The sequence below is a fragment of the Pristiophorus japonicus genome, unplaced genomic scaffold (genome assembly GCF_044704955.1).
Source record: "Pristiophorus japonicus isolate sPriJap1 unplaced genomic scaffold, sPriJap1.hap1 HAP1_SCAFFOLD_342, whole genome shotgun sequence".
In the NCBI taxonomy this organism is placed as follows: Eukaryota; Metazoa; Chordata; class Chondrichthyes; family Pristiophoridae; genus Pristiophorus; species Pristiophorus japonicus.
In genome coordinates this window covers 184,566-197,974 of record NW_027253237.1, presented here as the reverse complement: position 1 = coordinate 197,974, position 13,409 = coordinate 184,566, and the positions used below count along the sequence as shown (strand labels likewise).

At 57.1% G+C, this 13,409-nt stretch overlaps 1 protein-coding gene across 1 annotated transcript in view; it reads right to left on the bottom strand.

Moving 5' to 3' along the window:
* Nucleotides 1-848: 848 nt before the first annotated feature.
* The window catches only part of LOC139250055 (macrosialin-like), a 32,765-nt gene continuing 20,204 nt past the window's right edge, over nt 849-13,409 (bottom strand). The window contains exons 5-7 of the mRNA XM_070872629.1: nt 11,582-11,654; nt 1,817-1,990; nt 849-1,088 (exon numbers count right to left, since the gene is read on the bottom strand). Of these exons, the coding sequence (XP_070728730.1) occupies nt 949-1,088; nt 1,817-1,990; nt 11,582-11,654 (387 nt within the window). The 3' untranslated portion in view covers nt 849-948. The remainder of the gene's footprint in view (nt 1,089-1,816; nt 1,991-11,581; nt 11,655-13,409) is intronic.

The window sequence follows — 13,409 nt, the reverse complement described above, 5'->3', positions numbered from 1 at the left end:
GGAGAGATCATAGGAGAAGATCGGGGGAGAGAGAGAGAGGGAGGGGGAGAGGAGAGGGAGAGGGAGAGGGAGAGGGGGAGAGAGAGGGAGGGGAGAGAGAGAGGTGGGGAGGGGGAAGAGAGAGAGGTGGGGAAGGGGGAGAGAGAGAGAGGTGGGGAGGGGGAGAGAGAGAGGTGGGGAGGGGGAGAGAGAGAGAGGTGGGAGGGGAGAGAGAGAGGTGGGGAGGGGGAGAGAAGAGAGAGAGGTGGGAGAGGGGAGGGGAGAGAGAGAGAGAGGTGGGGAGGGGGGAGAGAGAGAGAGGTGGGGAGGGGGAGAGAGAGAGAAGAGAGAGGAGGGGAGGAGAGGAGAGAGAGATGGGGAGAGAGAGAGAGAGAGAGAGAGAGAGGGAGAGGGAGAGGGAGAGGGAGAGGGGAGGGGGGAGGGAGAGAGAGAGAGAGAGTGGGGGGAAGGGGAGAGGAGGGGAGGGGTGAAAGGGGGGGAAGGGGAGAGGGAGGGGGGTATTTCTCATCAATGCCCCCACACTGGGACGCAGCACAGCAAACTAATTAATTACAAACAGACACCTTTAAAATTTAATCAATTAAAATGTAGTATTTCTGGTTTCACATTCCGATCAAATTTGTATCGAGTAATCCCCGGCCCCAGTAAGCCCCTCATCCCCTGACCCCTCCCCCTCATCCCCTGACCCCTCCCGCTCACCCTGACCCCTCCCGCTCACCCTGACCCCTCCCTCACCCACGACCTTCGAACCCCAACCCTCCCTCACCCACGACCTTCGAACCCCAACCCTCCCTCACCCTCGACCCTCCCTCAAACCCGACCCCCCCTCACCCACGACCCCAGAAACCCCTCCCCCACCCCCACCCCCCCATCATGGAGCCGAATCCCTCCCCCATGTTGTCCCGGGGCGGGGCGGGGGGGGGTCTCGGCGGTGGGAATGGGCCCCGCTCAGATGCTTTGATACCCGGCCTGGTTGCGCTTCCTGCCGATCAGATAGGCCACGAGGACGATGAGGATGAGCACGATCAGGACCACGGCGACAACGATGGCCACGATTGGCACCCGGCGATCCTCGGGGCAGATCTCCGCTGCAAGACACCGGGGGGGGGGGGGGAGGGAGTCAGACACAGGCTCGGCAACAACAGGAACAGCAACAGCCCCTCCCCAACTCCCCCACAAACCCCAAACCACCAACACACCCAGTCTCTCCCTCACACCCCCCCCAACTACCTCCCCGCAAACCCCTCCCCCTCCCAAACTCCCTCCCCACAAACCCCTCCCCCTCCCAACCCCCCCCCCCACAAACCCCCTCACCTTCCCCAAACCCCCTCCCCAGCAAACCCCACCCCCCCCAACCCCTCACCCCCCAAAATCCCTCGCAAACCCCTCCCCCTCCCAACCACCCAGCCCACAAACCCCCTCCCCATAAACCCCGCCCTCTCTGAAACCCCTCCCCTCTCAATCCTCTGTCTCCAACCCTCCATCCCCCACAAGCCCCATCCCAGCACCTCCTCATCATCCCCGCTCCCCCTCTCCTCCCCAACCCCTTCCCTCCCCTCATCCTCCCCTTCCCACCCCTTTCCCTCCATTCCCTCACCCTCAATCCCACTCTCCCTTACCCCTCCCCCTCTATCCCCGCACCCTCAAACCACGCCCATCACCTCTTCCCCCCCCCCTCATCGCCTTCCCCCTCCCCTCCTTCACTACCCCTCTTCCCCCCCCCCCCCCCCGCCCCCGGACTCCCCCTGGGAACCAGGGGATGAACGTGGGCCGGGTACATTGGCCTACGGGAGGCCCCAGCCCCACGGGTTATTACCTGAGCCGAAGTCCTGGTTTTTGGGGATATCGAAGGCCTGAACCTGCTGGTCCATCAGGTCCACCCAGAATCCGGCGCTGGCCTTCACCGATTGGTTGGAGCATTGGAAGGAGTGCCCGAGGTTGGTGCGCAGCATCGACACGCTGTCGTTCCGTGCCGTGTACTGAGAGGGCTCTGCCAAGGTAACCAACATCCTGTCAGAAAACCAGGCCGGCCGCTGGTCGGTTCATCACACTGCCCGCCCAACATCCCAGGACCAGACATTCGCTCCCATTGAATATCGGGAGGAACATAAGAAATAGGAGCAGGAGTAGGCCATAGGGCCCCTCGAGCCTGCTCCGCCATTTAATGCGATCATGGCTGATCCGATCATGGACTCAGCTCCACTTCCCCGCCCGCTCCCTTATCCCCTTATCAGTTAAGAAACTGTCTATTTCTGTCTTAAATATATTCAATGTCCCAGCTTCCACAGCTCTCTGAGGCAGTGAATTCCACAGATTTACAACCCTCCGAGAAGAAATTTCTCCTCATCTCAGTTTTAAATGGGCAGCCCCTTATTCTAAGATCATGCCCCCTAGTTCTAGTCTCCCCCATCAGTGGAAACATCCTCTCTGCATCCACCTTGTCAAGCCCCCTCATAATCTTATACGTTTCGATAAGATCACCTCTCATTCTTCTGAATTCCAATGAGTAGAGGCCCAACCTACTCAACCTTTCCTCATAAGTCAACCCCCTCATCCCCGGAATCAACCGAGTGAACCTTCTCTGAACTGCCTCCAAAGCAAGTATATCCTTTCGTAAATACGGAAACCAAAACTGCACGCAGTGTTCCAGGTGTGGCCTCACCAATACCCTGTATAGCTGTAGCAAGACTTCCCTGCTTTTATACTCCATCCCCTTTGCAATAAAGGCCAAGATACCATTGGCCCTTCCTGATCACTTGCTGTACCTGCATACTAACCTTTTGTGTTTCATGCACAAGTACCCCCAGGTCCCGCTGTACTGCGGCACTTTGCAATCTTTCTCCATTTAAATAATAACTTGCTCTTTGATTTTTTCTGCCAAAGTGCATGACCTTACACTTTCCAACATTATACTCCATCTACCAAATTTTTGCCCACTCACTTAGCCTGTCTATGTCCTTTTGCAGATTTTTTGTGTCCTCCTCGCACATTGCTTTTCCTCCCATCTTTGTATCGTCAGCAAACTTGGCTACGTTACACTCGATCCCTTCTTCCAAGTCGTTAATATAGATTGTAAATAGTTGGGGTCCCAGCACTGATCCCTGCGGCACCCCACTAGTTACTGGTTGCCAACCAGAGAATGACCCATTTATCCCGACTCTCTGTTTTCTGTTAGTTAGCCAATCCTCTATCCATGCTAATATATTATCCCCAACCCCGTGAATTTTTATCTTGTGCAGTAACCTTTTATGTGGCACCTTGTCAAATGCCTTCTGGAAATCCAAATACACCACATCCACTGGTTCCCCTTTATCCACCCTGTTCGTTACATCTTCAAAGAATTCCAGCAAATTTGTCAAACATGACTTCCCCTTCATAAATCTATGCTGACTCTGCCTGACTGAATTTTGATTTTATAAATGTCCTGCTACTGCTTCTTTAATAATGGATCCAACATTTTCCCAACCACAGATGTTAGGCTAACTGGTCTACAGTTTCCTGCTTTTTGCCTGCCTCCTTTTTTAAGCCATTGTTCTCGGTCCCCGCCACAAACTCCGTTCCCTCGCCCCCGAATCCATCCCTCTTCCCAACTTTTGACCACATATCCACAGCATAACTAAAGCCATCTAAATCCACCTCCGTAACATCCTCTGCTCCTGCCTCAGCTCATCTGCTGCTGAAACCTTCAACCATCCTCCAGTCTTGACTATTCCAACGCACTCTGAGATGGCTTCCCAGCAACTGTGGCTCAGTGGACAGCACTCTCACCTCTGAGTCAGAAGGTTCTGGGTTCAAGTCCCACTCCAGATACTTCAGCTCAAAAATCTAGGCTGAAACTCCAGTGCAGTACTGAGGGAGCGCCGCACTGTCGGAGGGGCAGTACTGAGGGAGCGCCGCACTGTCGGAGGGGCAGTACTGAGGGAGCGCCGCACTGTCGGAGGGGCAGTACTGAGGGAGTGCCGCACTGTCGGAGGGGCAGTACTGAGGGAGCGCCGCACTGTCGGAGGGGCAGTACTGAGGGAGCGCCGCACTGTCGGAGGGCCAGTGCTGAGGGAGCGCCGCACTGTCGGAGGGGCGGTACTGAGGGAGCGCCGCACTGTCGGAGGGACGGTGCTGAGGGAGCGCCGCACTGTCGGAGGGGCAGTACTGAGGGAGCGCCGCACTGTCGGAGGGGCAGTACTGAGGGAGCGCCGCACTGTCGGAGGGGCAGTACTGAGGGAGCGCCGCACTGTCGGAGGGGCAGTACTGAGGGAGCGCCGCACTGTCGGAAGGGCAGTACTGAGGGAGCGCCGCACTGTCGGAGGGGCAGTACTGAGGGAGCGCCGCACTGTCGGAGGGGCAGTACTGAGGGAGCGCCGCACTGTCGGAGGGGCAGTACTGAGGGAGCGCCGCACTGTCGGAGGGGCAGTACTGAGGGAGCGCCGCACTGTCGGAGGAGCTGTCTTTCGGCTGAAACATTAAACCGAGGCCCCGTCTGCTCTCTCAGTTGGATGTAAAAGATCCCACGGCCACTATTTGGAAGAAGAGCAGGGGAGTTCTCCCCGGTGTCCTGGGCCAATATTTATCCCTCAATCAACATCACTAAAACAGATGATCTGGGTCATTATCACATCGCTGTGTGTGGGAGCTTGCTGTGCGCAAATTGGCTGCCGTGTTTCCCGCATTACAACAGTGACTGCACTTCAAAAGTATTTCATTGGCTGTAAAATGATTTGAGACGTCCGGTAGTTGTGAAAGGCGCTATATAAATGCAAGTCTTTCTTTTTCCACCCTTCATAAACTTCTGCTCTTCCTAAACTCGGCTGCCCCCGTGTCCTAACTCGCATCGAATCCCGCTCACCCATCACCACTATAGGGGGAGGGGGAGGTGAGGGGGGAAGAGAGAGGGGAGGGGGAGAGAGGGGAGTGGTGGGGGTGGGGTCGGACAGCTCGGGCAGACCAGGAGCGCTGAGCTGGAGCCGATTTGCCGCAGACCGTTAAGTGGATCTGAAAGTTCCCCTTTCAGGTTGAGTCATATTGCAGCAGAGCAACTCGAGGCTGTGAGTCAGACAGGGAAACACAGCTCACGCAGAAGGTCATTACACAGCAAACTTCTTCAGTCAACAACTGAAACTCTCACAAGGCGGTCAAGCAGGTCTGACAGACCTCACCGATCGAGTCCCAGGGACCCAGGGTTTAATCTAGGCCCAGGGGCCCAGGGTTTAACCTAGGCCCAGGGACCCAGGGTTTAATCGAAACCCAGGGATCCAGGGTTTTATCTAGGCCCAGGGACCCAGGGTTTAATCTAGGCCCAGGGACCCAGGGTTTAATCTAGGCCCAGGGACCCAGGGTTTAATCGAAACCCAGGGACCCAGGGTTTAATCCAGGCCCAGGGACCCAGGGTTCAATCTAGGCCCAGGGACCCAGGGTTCAATCTAGGCCCAGCGACCCACGGTTCAATCTACGCCCAGCGACCCAGGGTTCAATCTACGCCCAGCGACCCAGGGTTCAATCTAGGCCCAGCGACCCAGGGTTCAATCTAGGCCCAGCGACCCAGGGTTCAATCTACGCCCAGGGACCCAGGGTTTAATCTAGTCCCAGGGACCGAGGGTTTAATCGAGGCCCAGGGACAGAGAGTTTAATTGAGGCCCAGGGACCCAGGGTTTAATCGAGGCCCAGGGACCGAGGGCTTAATCGAGGCCCAGGGACCGAGGGCTTAATCTAGTCCCAGGGATCGAAGGTTTAATTGAGGCCCAGGGACCCAGGGTTTAATCGAGGCCCAGGGACCGAGGGTTTAATCGAGGCCCAGGGACCGAGAGTTTCATCGAGGCCCAGGGACCGAGAGTTTCATCGAGGCCCAGGGACCGAGAGTTTCATCGAGGCCCAGGGACCGAGAGTTTAATCGAGGCCCAGGGACCGAGAGTTTAATCGAGGCCCAGGGACCGAGAGTTTAATCGAGGCCCAGGGACCGAGAGTTTAATCGAGGCCCAGGGACCGAGAGTTTAATCGAGGCCCAGGGACCGAGAGTTTAATCTAGTTCCAGGGATCGAGGATTTAATTGAGGCCCAGGGATCGAGGGTTTAATCGAGGCCCAGGGACCGAGGGCTTAATTGAGGCCCAGGGACCGAGGGCTTAATTGAGGCCCAGGGACCCAGAGTTTAATCTAGTCCCAGGGATCGAAGGTTTAATCGAGGCCCAGGGACCGAGGGTTTAATCGAGGCCCAGGGACCGAGGGTTTAATCGAAGCCCAGGGACCGAGGGTTTAATCGAAGCCCAGGGACCGAGGGTTTAATCGAGGCCCAGGGTCCGAGGGTTTATTCGAGGCCCAGGGACCGAGGGTTTAATCGAGGCCCAGGGACCGAGGGTTTAATCGAGACCCAGGGACCGAGGGTTTAATCGAGGCCCAGGGACCGAGGGTTTAATCGAGGCCCAGGGACGAGGGTTTAATCGAGGCCCAGGGACCGAGGGTTTAATCGAGGCCCAGGGACCGAAGGTTTAATCGAGGCCCAGGGACCGAGAGTTTAATCGAGGCCCAGGGACCGAGGGTTTAATCGAGGCCCAGGGACCGAGGGTTTAATCGAGGCCCAGGGACCGAGGGTTTAATCGAGGCCCAGGGACCGAGAGTTTAATCTAGTTCCAGGGATCGAGGATTTAATTGAGGCCCAGGGATCGAGGGTTTAATCGAGGCCCAGGGACCGAGGGCTTAATTGAGGCCCAGGGACCCAGAGTTTAATCTAGTCCCAGGGATCGAAGGTTTAATCGAGGCCCAGGGACCGAGGGTTTAATCGAGGCCCAGGGACCGAGGGTTTAATCGAAGCCCAGGGACCGATGGTTTAATCGAGGCCCAGGGACCGAGGGTTTAATCGAGGCCCAGGGTCCGAGGGTTTATTCGAGGCCCAGGGACCGAGGGTTTAATCGAGGCCCAGGGACCGAGGGTTTAATCGAGACCCAGGGACCGAGGGTTTAATCGAGGCCCAGGAACCGAGGGTTTAATCGAGGCCCAGGGACGAGGGTTTAATCGAGGCCCAGGGACCGAGGGTTTAATCGAGGCCCAGGGACCGAAGGTTTAATCGAGGCCCAGGGACCGAGGGTTTAATCGAGGCCCAGGGACCGAGAGTTTAATCGAGGCCCAGGGACCGAGAGTTTAATCGAGGCCCAGGGACCGAGGGTTTAATCGAGGCCCAGGGACCGAGGGTTTAATCGAGGCCCAGGGACCGAGGGTTTAATCGAGGCCCAGGGACCGAGTGTTTAATCGAGGCCCAGGGACCGAGGGTTTAATCGAGGCCCAGGAACCGAGGGTCTAATCGAGGCCCAGAGACCGAGGGTTTAATCTAGGCCCAGGGACCGAGGGTCTAATCGAGGCCCAGGGACCCAGGGTTTAATCGAGGCGCAGGGACCGAGGGTTTATTCGAGGCCCAGGGACCGAGGGTTTAATCGAGGCCCAGGGACCAAGAGTTTAATCGAGGCCCAGGGACCGAGAGTTTAATCTAGTCCCAGGGACCGAGAGTTTAATCGAGGCCCAGGGACCGAGAGTTTAATCGAGGCCCAGGGACCAAGAGTTTAATCGAGGCCCAGGGACCCAGGGTTTAATCGAGGCCCAGGGACCGAGGGTCTAATCGAGGCCCAGGAACCGAGGGTCTAATCGAGGCCCAGAGACCGAGGGTTTAATCTAGGCCCAGGGACCGAGGGTCTAATCGAGGCCCAGGGACCGAGGGTCTAATCGAGGCCCAGGGACCGAGGGTTTAATCGAGGCCCAGGGACCGAGGGTCTAATCGAGGCCCAGGGACTGAGAGTTTAATCGAGGCTCAGGGACCGAGAGTTTAATCTAGTCCCAGGGACCGAGGGTTTAATCGAGGCCCAGGGACCGAGGGTTTAATCTATTCCCAGGGACCGAGGGTCTAATCGAGGCCCAGGGACAGAGGGTCTAATCGAGGCCCAGGGACAGAGGGTCTAATCGAGGCCCAGGGACCGAGAGTTTAATCGAGGCCCAGGGACCGAGAGTTTAATCGAGGCCCAGGGACCGAGAGTTTAATCGAGGCCCAGGGACCGAGAGTTTAATCGAGGCCCAGGGACCGAGGGTTTAATCGAGGCCCAGGGACCGAGAGTTTAATCGTGGCCCAGGGACCGAGGGTTTAATCGAGGCCCAGGGACCGAGGGTTTAATCTATTCCCAGGGACCGAGGGTTTAATCGAGGCCCAGGGACCGAGGGTTTAATCGAGGCCCAGGGACTGAGAGTTTAATCGAGGCTCAGGGACCGAGAGTTTAATCTAGTCCCAGGGATCGAGGGTTTAATCGAGGCCCAGGGACCGAGGGTTTAATCGAGGCCCAGGGACCGAGGGTTTAATCGAGGCCCAGGGACCGAGAGTTTAATCGAGGCCCAGGGACCGAGGGTTTAATCGAGGCCCAGGGACCGAGGGTTTAATCGAGGCCCAGGGACCGAGGGTTTAAATCGAGGTCCAGGGACCGAGGGTCTAATCGAGGTCCAGGGACCGAGGGTCTAATCGAGGCCCAGGGACCGAGGGTCTAATCGAGGCCCTGGGACCGAGGGTCTAATCGAGGCCCAGGGACAGAGGGTCTAATCGAGGCCCAGGGACAGAGGGTCTAATCGAGGCCCAGGGACAGAGGGTCTAATCGAGGCCCAGGGACAGAGGGTCTAATCGAGGCCCAGGGACAGAGGGTCTAATCGAGGCCCAGGGACAGAGGGTCTAATCGAGGCCCAGGGACCGAGAGTTTAATCGAGGCCCAGGGACCGAGGGTTTAATCGAAGCCCAGGGACCGAGGGTTTAATCGAAGCCCAGGGACCGAGGGTTTAATCGAGGCCCAGGGACCGAGGGTCTAATCGAGGCCTAGGGACCGAGGGTTTAATCGAGGCCCAGGGACCGAGAGTTTAATCGAGGCCCAGGGACCGAGAGTTTAATCGAGGCCCAGGGACCGAGGGTTTAATCGAGTCCCACGACCCGGGGTTTAAACTGGGGTGCAAAGCCTGAGAATTATCACCTGCAGAAGGAAGAAAGTTTTTGACACAGAGTGTTTATTGGTGCAGGGAAATGAAATATCCCGAGGGCCTCCTCTGGCCAAGAACGAAGTATCGCAGAAAGGGGAATTGGAGCAGGATTTGAAAAGGAAGGAAATGAGAGGATGGTGGAGCTGGGCGGGGGGAATGGGATTCGGGTATTCAGCTCGATTGGAAGGGTCAGCATGTGTTCAGTCCCAGGACTCCCCAGCCGCCCCATTCTACAATTGCCGCACATTTAGCCGTCAGGCTGCTGAAAGGGAGAGATCATTTCCTGCCTGGGCTGTGCGATGTGCAAAAGCAAGTCTCCACCCAAACCATGAATCATCAGCTCGAGTCTGGCTCCATCACATGAGCCCTGGGCAGCTGTGTCTGTCCCAGCTCAGCCGCTGCTGAAACCCTCCCCCAGTGCCTCGGTTACCTCCAGACTCAACTATCCCAACGCACTCCTGGCCGGCCTCCCACATTGCCACCCTCCATAAACATCAGCTCATCCAAAACTCGGCTGCCCCTGTCCTAACTCGCACCGAGTCCCACTCACCCATCACCCACTGTGCTCGCTGCCCCGTGTCCTAACTCGCACCGAGTCCCACTCACCCATCACCCCCTGTGCTCGCTGCCCCGTGTCCTAACTCGCACCGAGTCCCACTCACCCATCACCCCCTGTGCTCGCTGCCCCGTGTCCTAACTCGCACCGAGTCCCATTCACCCATCACCCACTCTGCTCGCTGCCCCCTGTCCTAACTCGCACCGAGTCCTATTCACCCATCGCCCCCTGTGCTCGCTGCCCCCTGTCCTAACTCTCACCGAGTCCCACTCACCCATCACCCCCTGTGCTCACTGCCCCGTGTCCTAACTCGCACCCAGTCCCGCTCACCCATCACCCCCTGTGCTCGCTGCCCCGTGTCCTAACTCGCACCGAGTCCCACTCGCCCATCGCCCCCTGTGCTCGCTGCCCCCTGTCCTAACTCTCACCGAGTCCCGCTCACCCATCACCCCCTGTGCTCGCTGCCCCCTGTCCTAACTCGCACCGAGTCCCATTCACCCATCACCCACTCTGCTCGCTGCCCCGTGTCCTAACTCGCACCGAGTCCCACTCACCCATCGCCCCCTGTGCTCGCTGCCCCGTGTCCTAACTCGCACCGCGTCCCACTCACCCATCGCCCCCTGTGCTCGCTGCCCCCGTGTCCTAACTCGCACCGAGTCCCACTCACCCATCGCCCCCTGTGCTCGCTGCCTCGTGTCCTAACTCGCACCGCGTCCCACTCACCCATCACCCCCTGTGCTCGCTGCCCCGTGTCCTAACTCGCACCGAGTCCCACTCACCCATCACCCCCTGTGCTCGCTGCCCCCTGTCCTATCTCGCACCGAGTCCCACTCACCCATTGCCCCCTGTGCTCGCTGCCCCCTGTCCTAACTCGCAGAGTCCCGCTCACCCATCGCCCCCTGTGCTCGCTGCCAAGTGTCCCGCTCACCATCATCTCCTGTGCTCGCTGCCCTACATTGGCTCCCGGTCCGGCAATGCCTCGATTTAAAAATTCCCATCCTGATGTTCAAATCCCTCCATGGCCTCTCGCCCCCTCCCTATCTCTGTAACCTCCTCCAGCCCCACATCCCCTGAAATCTCTGCGCTCCTCAAATTCTAGCCTCTTGACCATCCCCTGATTCCCATCGCTCCACCATCGGTGGCCGTGCCTTCTGTTGCCTGGGCCCTAAGCTCTGGAACTCCCTCCCTAAACCTCTCCGCCTCTCTCTCCTCCTTCAAGACACTCCTTAAAACCGACCTCTTTGACTAAGCTTTTTGGTCACCTGTCCCCAATATCTCCTTATGTGGCTTGGTGTTAAATTTTGTCTGATAATCGCTCCCTGTGAAGCGCTTTGGGACATTTTACTACAATAAAGGCGCTAATATCATAGAATCACAGAAGTTTACAGCACGGAAGGAGGCCATTTCGGCCCATCGTGTCTGCGCCGGCCGACCAAGAGCTACCCAGCCTAATCCCACTTTCCAGCTCTGGGTCCGTAGCCCTGTAGGTTACGGCACTCCAGGTGCACATCCAAGTACTTTTTAAATGTGGTGAGGGTTTCTGCCTCTACCACCCTTTCAGGCAGTGAGTTCCAGACCCCCACCACCCTCTGGGTGAAGACATTTCCCCTCAAATCCCCTCTAAACCTCCCCCCAATTACTTTAAATCTATGCCCCCTGGTTGTTGACCCCTCTGCCAAGGGAAACAGGTCCTTCCTATCCACTCTATCCCGGCCCCTCATCATTTTATACACCTCAATCAGGTCTCCCCTCAGCCTCCTCTGTTCCAAAGAAAACAACCCCAGCCTATCCAATCTTTCCTCATAGCTAAAACTCTCCAGTCCTGGCAACATCCTGGTAAATCTCCTCTGTACCCTCTCCAGTGCAATCACATCCTTCCTGTAATGTGGTGTCCAGAACTGCACGCAGTACTCCAGCTGTGGTCTAACCAGTGTTTTATACAGTTCAAGCATAACCTCCCTGCTCTTGTATTCTATGCCTCGACTAATAAAGGCAAGTTGTTCTTGTTGAATCGAGGGGTCAGGGAGGGTGTGATAACTCACCAGATGTTCCAGGGAATTTATACATCAAATGGCTTCGAATTTCGCTCAGGTAGAAGGTTTTGTCTTTGCTATTCTGTGGAGAGACAAACAGTCAGGAGCAGGAATAGAAATAAGTTGCAGAGTTCCCATCAATGCACTTTAGGCAGTGACCTCTGGGTTAGGGACGGTTCCTGCTCCTGATCACTGGCCAGTGACCTCTGGGTTAGAAAGGGTTCCTGCTCCTGATCACTGCCCAGTGACCCCTGGGTTAGAGAGGGTTCCTGCTCCTGATCACTGCCCAGTGACCCCTGGGTTAGAGAGGGTTCCTGCTCCTGATCACTGCCCAGTGACCCCTGGGTTAGAGAGGGTTCCTGCTCCTGATCACTGCCCACTGACCCCTGGGTTAGAGAGGGTTCCTGCTCCTGATCACTGCCCACTGACCCCTGGATTAGAGAGGGTTCCTGCTCCTGATCACTGCCCAGTGACCCCTGGGTTAGAGAGGGTTCCTGCTCCTGATCACTGCCCAGTGACCCCTGGGTTAGAGAGGGTTCCTGCTTCTGATCACTGCCCAGTGACCCCTGGGTTAGAGAGGGTTCCTGCTCCTGATCACTGCCCAGTGCCCCCTGGGTTAGAGAGGGTTCCTGCTCCTGATCACTGCCCAGTGACCCCTGGGTTAGAGAGGGTTCCTGCTCCTGATCACTGCCCAGTGACCCCTGGGTTAGAGAGGGTTCCTGCTCATGATCACTACCCAGTGACCCCTGGGTTAGAGAGCGTTCCTGCTCCTGATCACTGCCCAGTGACCCCTGGGTTAGAGAGGGTTCCTGCTCATGATCACTACCCAGTGACCCCTGGGTTAGAGAGGGTTCCTGCTCCTGATCACTGCCCAGTGACCCCTGGGTTAGAGAGGGTTCCTGCTCCTGATCACTGCCCAGTGACCCCTGGGTTAAAGAGGGTTCCTGCTCCTGATCACTGCCCAGTGACCCCTGGGTTAGAGAGAGGGTTCCTGCTCCTGATCACTGCCCAGTGACCCCTGGGTTAGACAGGTGTAATGTATTTGCATCATGGGGTTTTTGCTTAAGAATCCATAGGAACACATTGCTATTAAAAACTAGTTGGTTTATTAGCAAAGGTTTAACAATCACACGACACATTACCGGTTCATCCACAGGGCTCACAACCACCTGCCCCATCGTGGATCCCCTGAACCCAACTGGCTGGGGTTTTTTGAGTCTTGTGAACATCATGTGACCGGCTAAGCCACTCCCAACTCAACAGCTCTACAACTATTTTAAATTATAACTTTAAGCCAATTGGCCCCTTTGTTAAGAGACACTAGAACCCACAAATTAACATAAAAACTTTAAGTAAACATTAACAAATCAAATTAAAATTTGGTTGCCGGGGGTGATGATGCACTTCAGTCCCTCCGGCGCCCACCTCTTGCGGAAGGCCGCGAGCGAACCGGTGGACATCACGTGCTCCATCTCCAGGGACACCCTGGCTCGGATATAACCGCGGAAGAGAGGCAGGCAGTCAGGCTGAACGACTCCCTCGACCGCCCGCTGCCTGGACCGGTTGATGGCCCCCTTGGCCGTGCCCAGGAGCAGTCCTACGAGGAGGCCCTCGGACCTGCCCGCTCCCCTCCGCACAGGGTGCCCAAAGATCAGGAGTGTGGGACTGAAGTGCAGCCAGAAATTGAGGAGCAGCCCCTTTAAATAATGGAAGAGGGGCTGCAACCTCGCACACTGAACATGCACGTGGAACACGGACTCCTCCAGACCGCAGAAATTGCAGGCGGCCTGGGAGCCCGTGAACTGACTAAAAAACCGATTGCACGGGACTGCTCCGT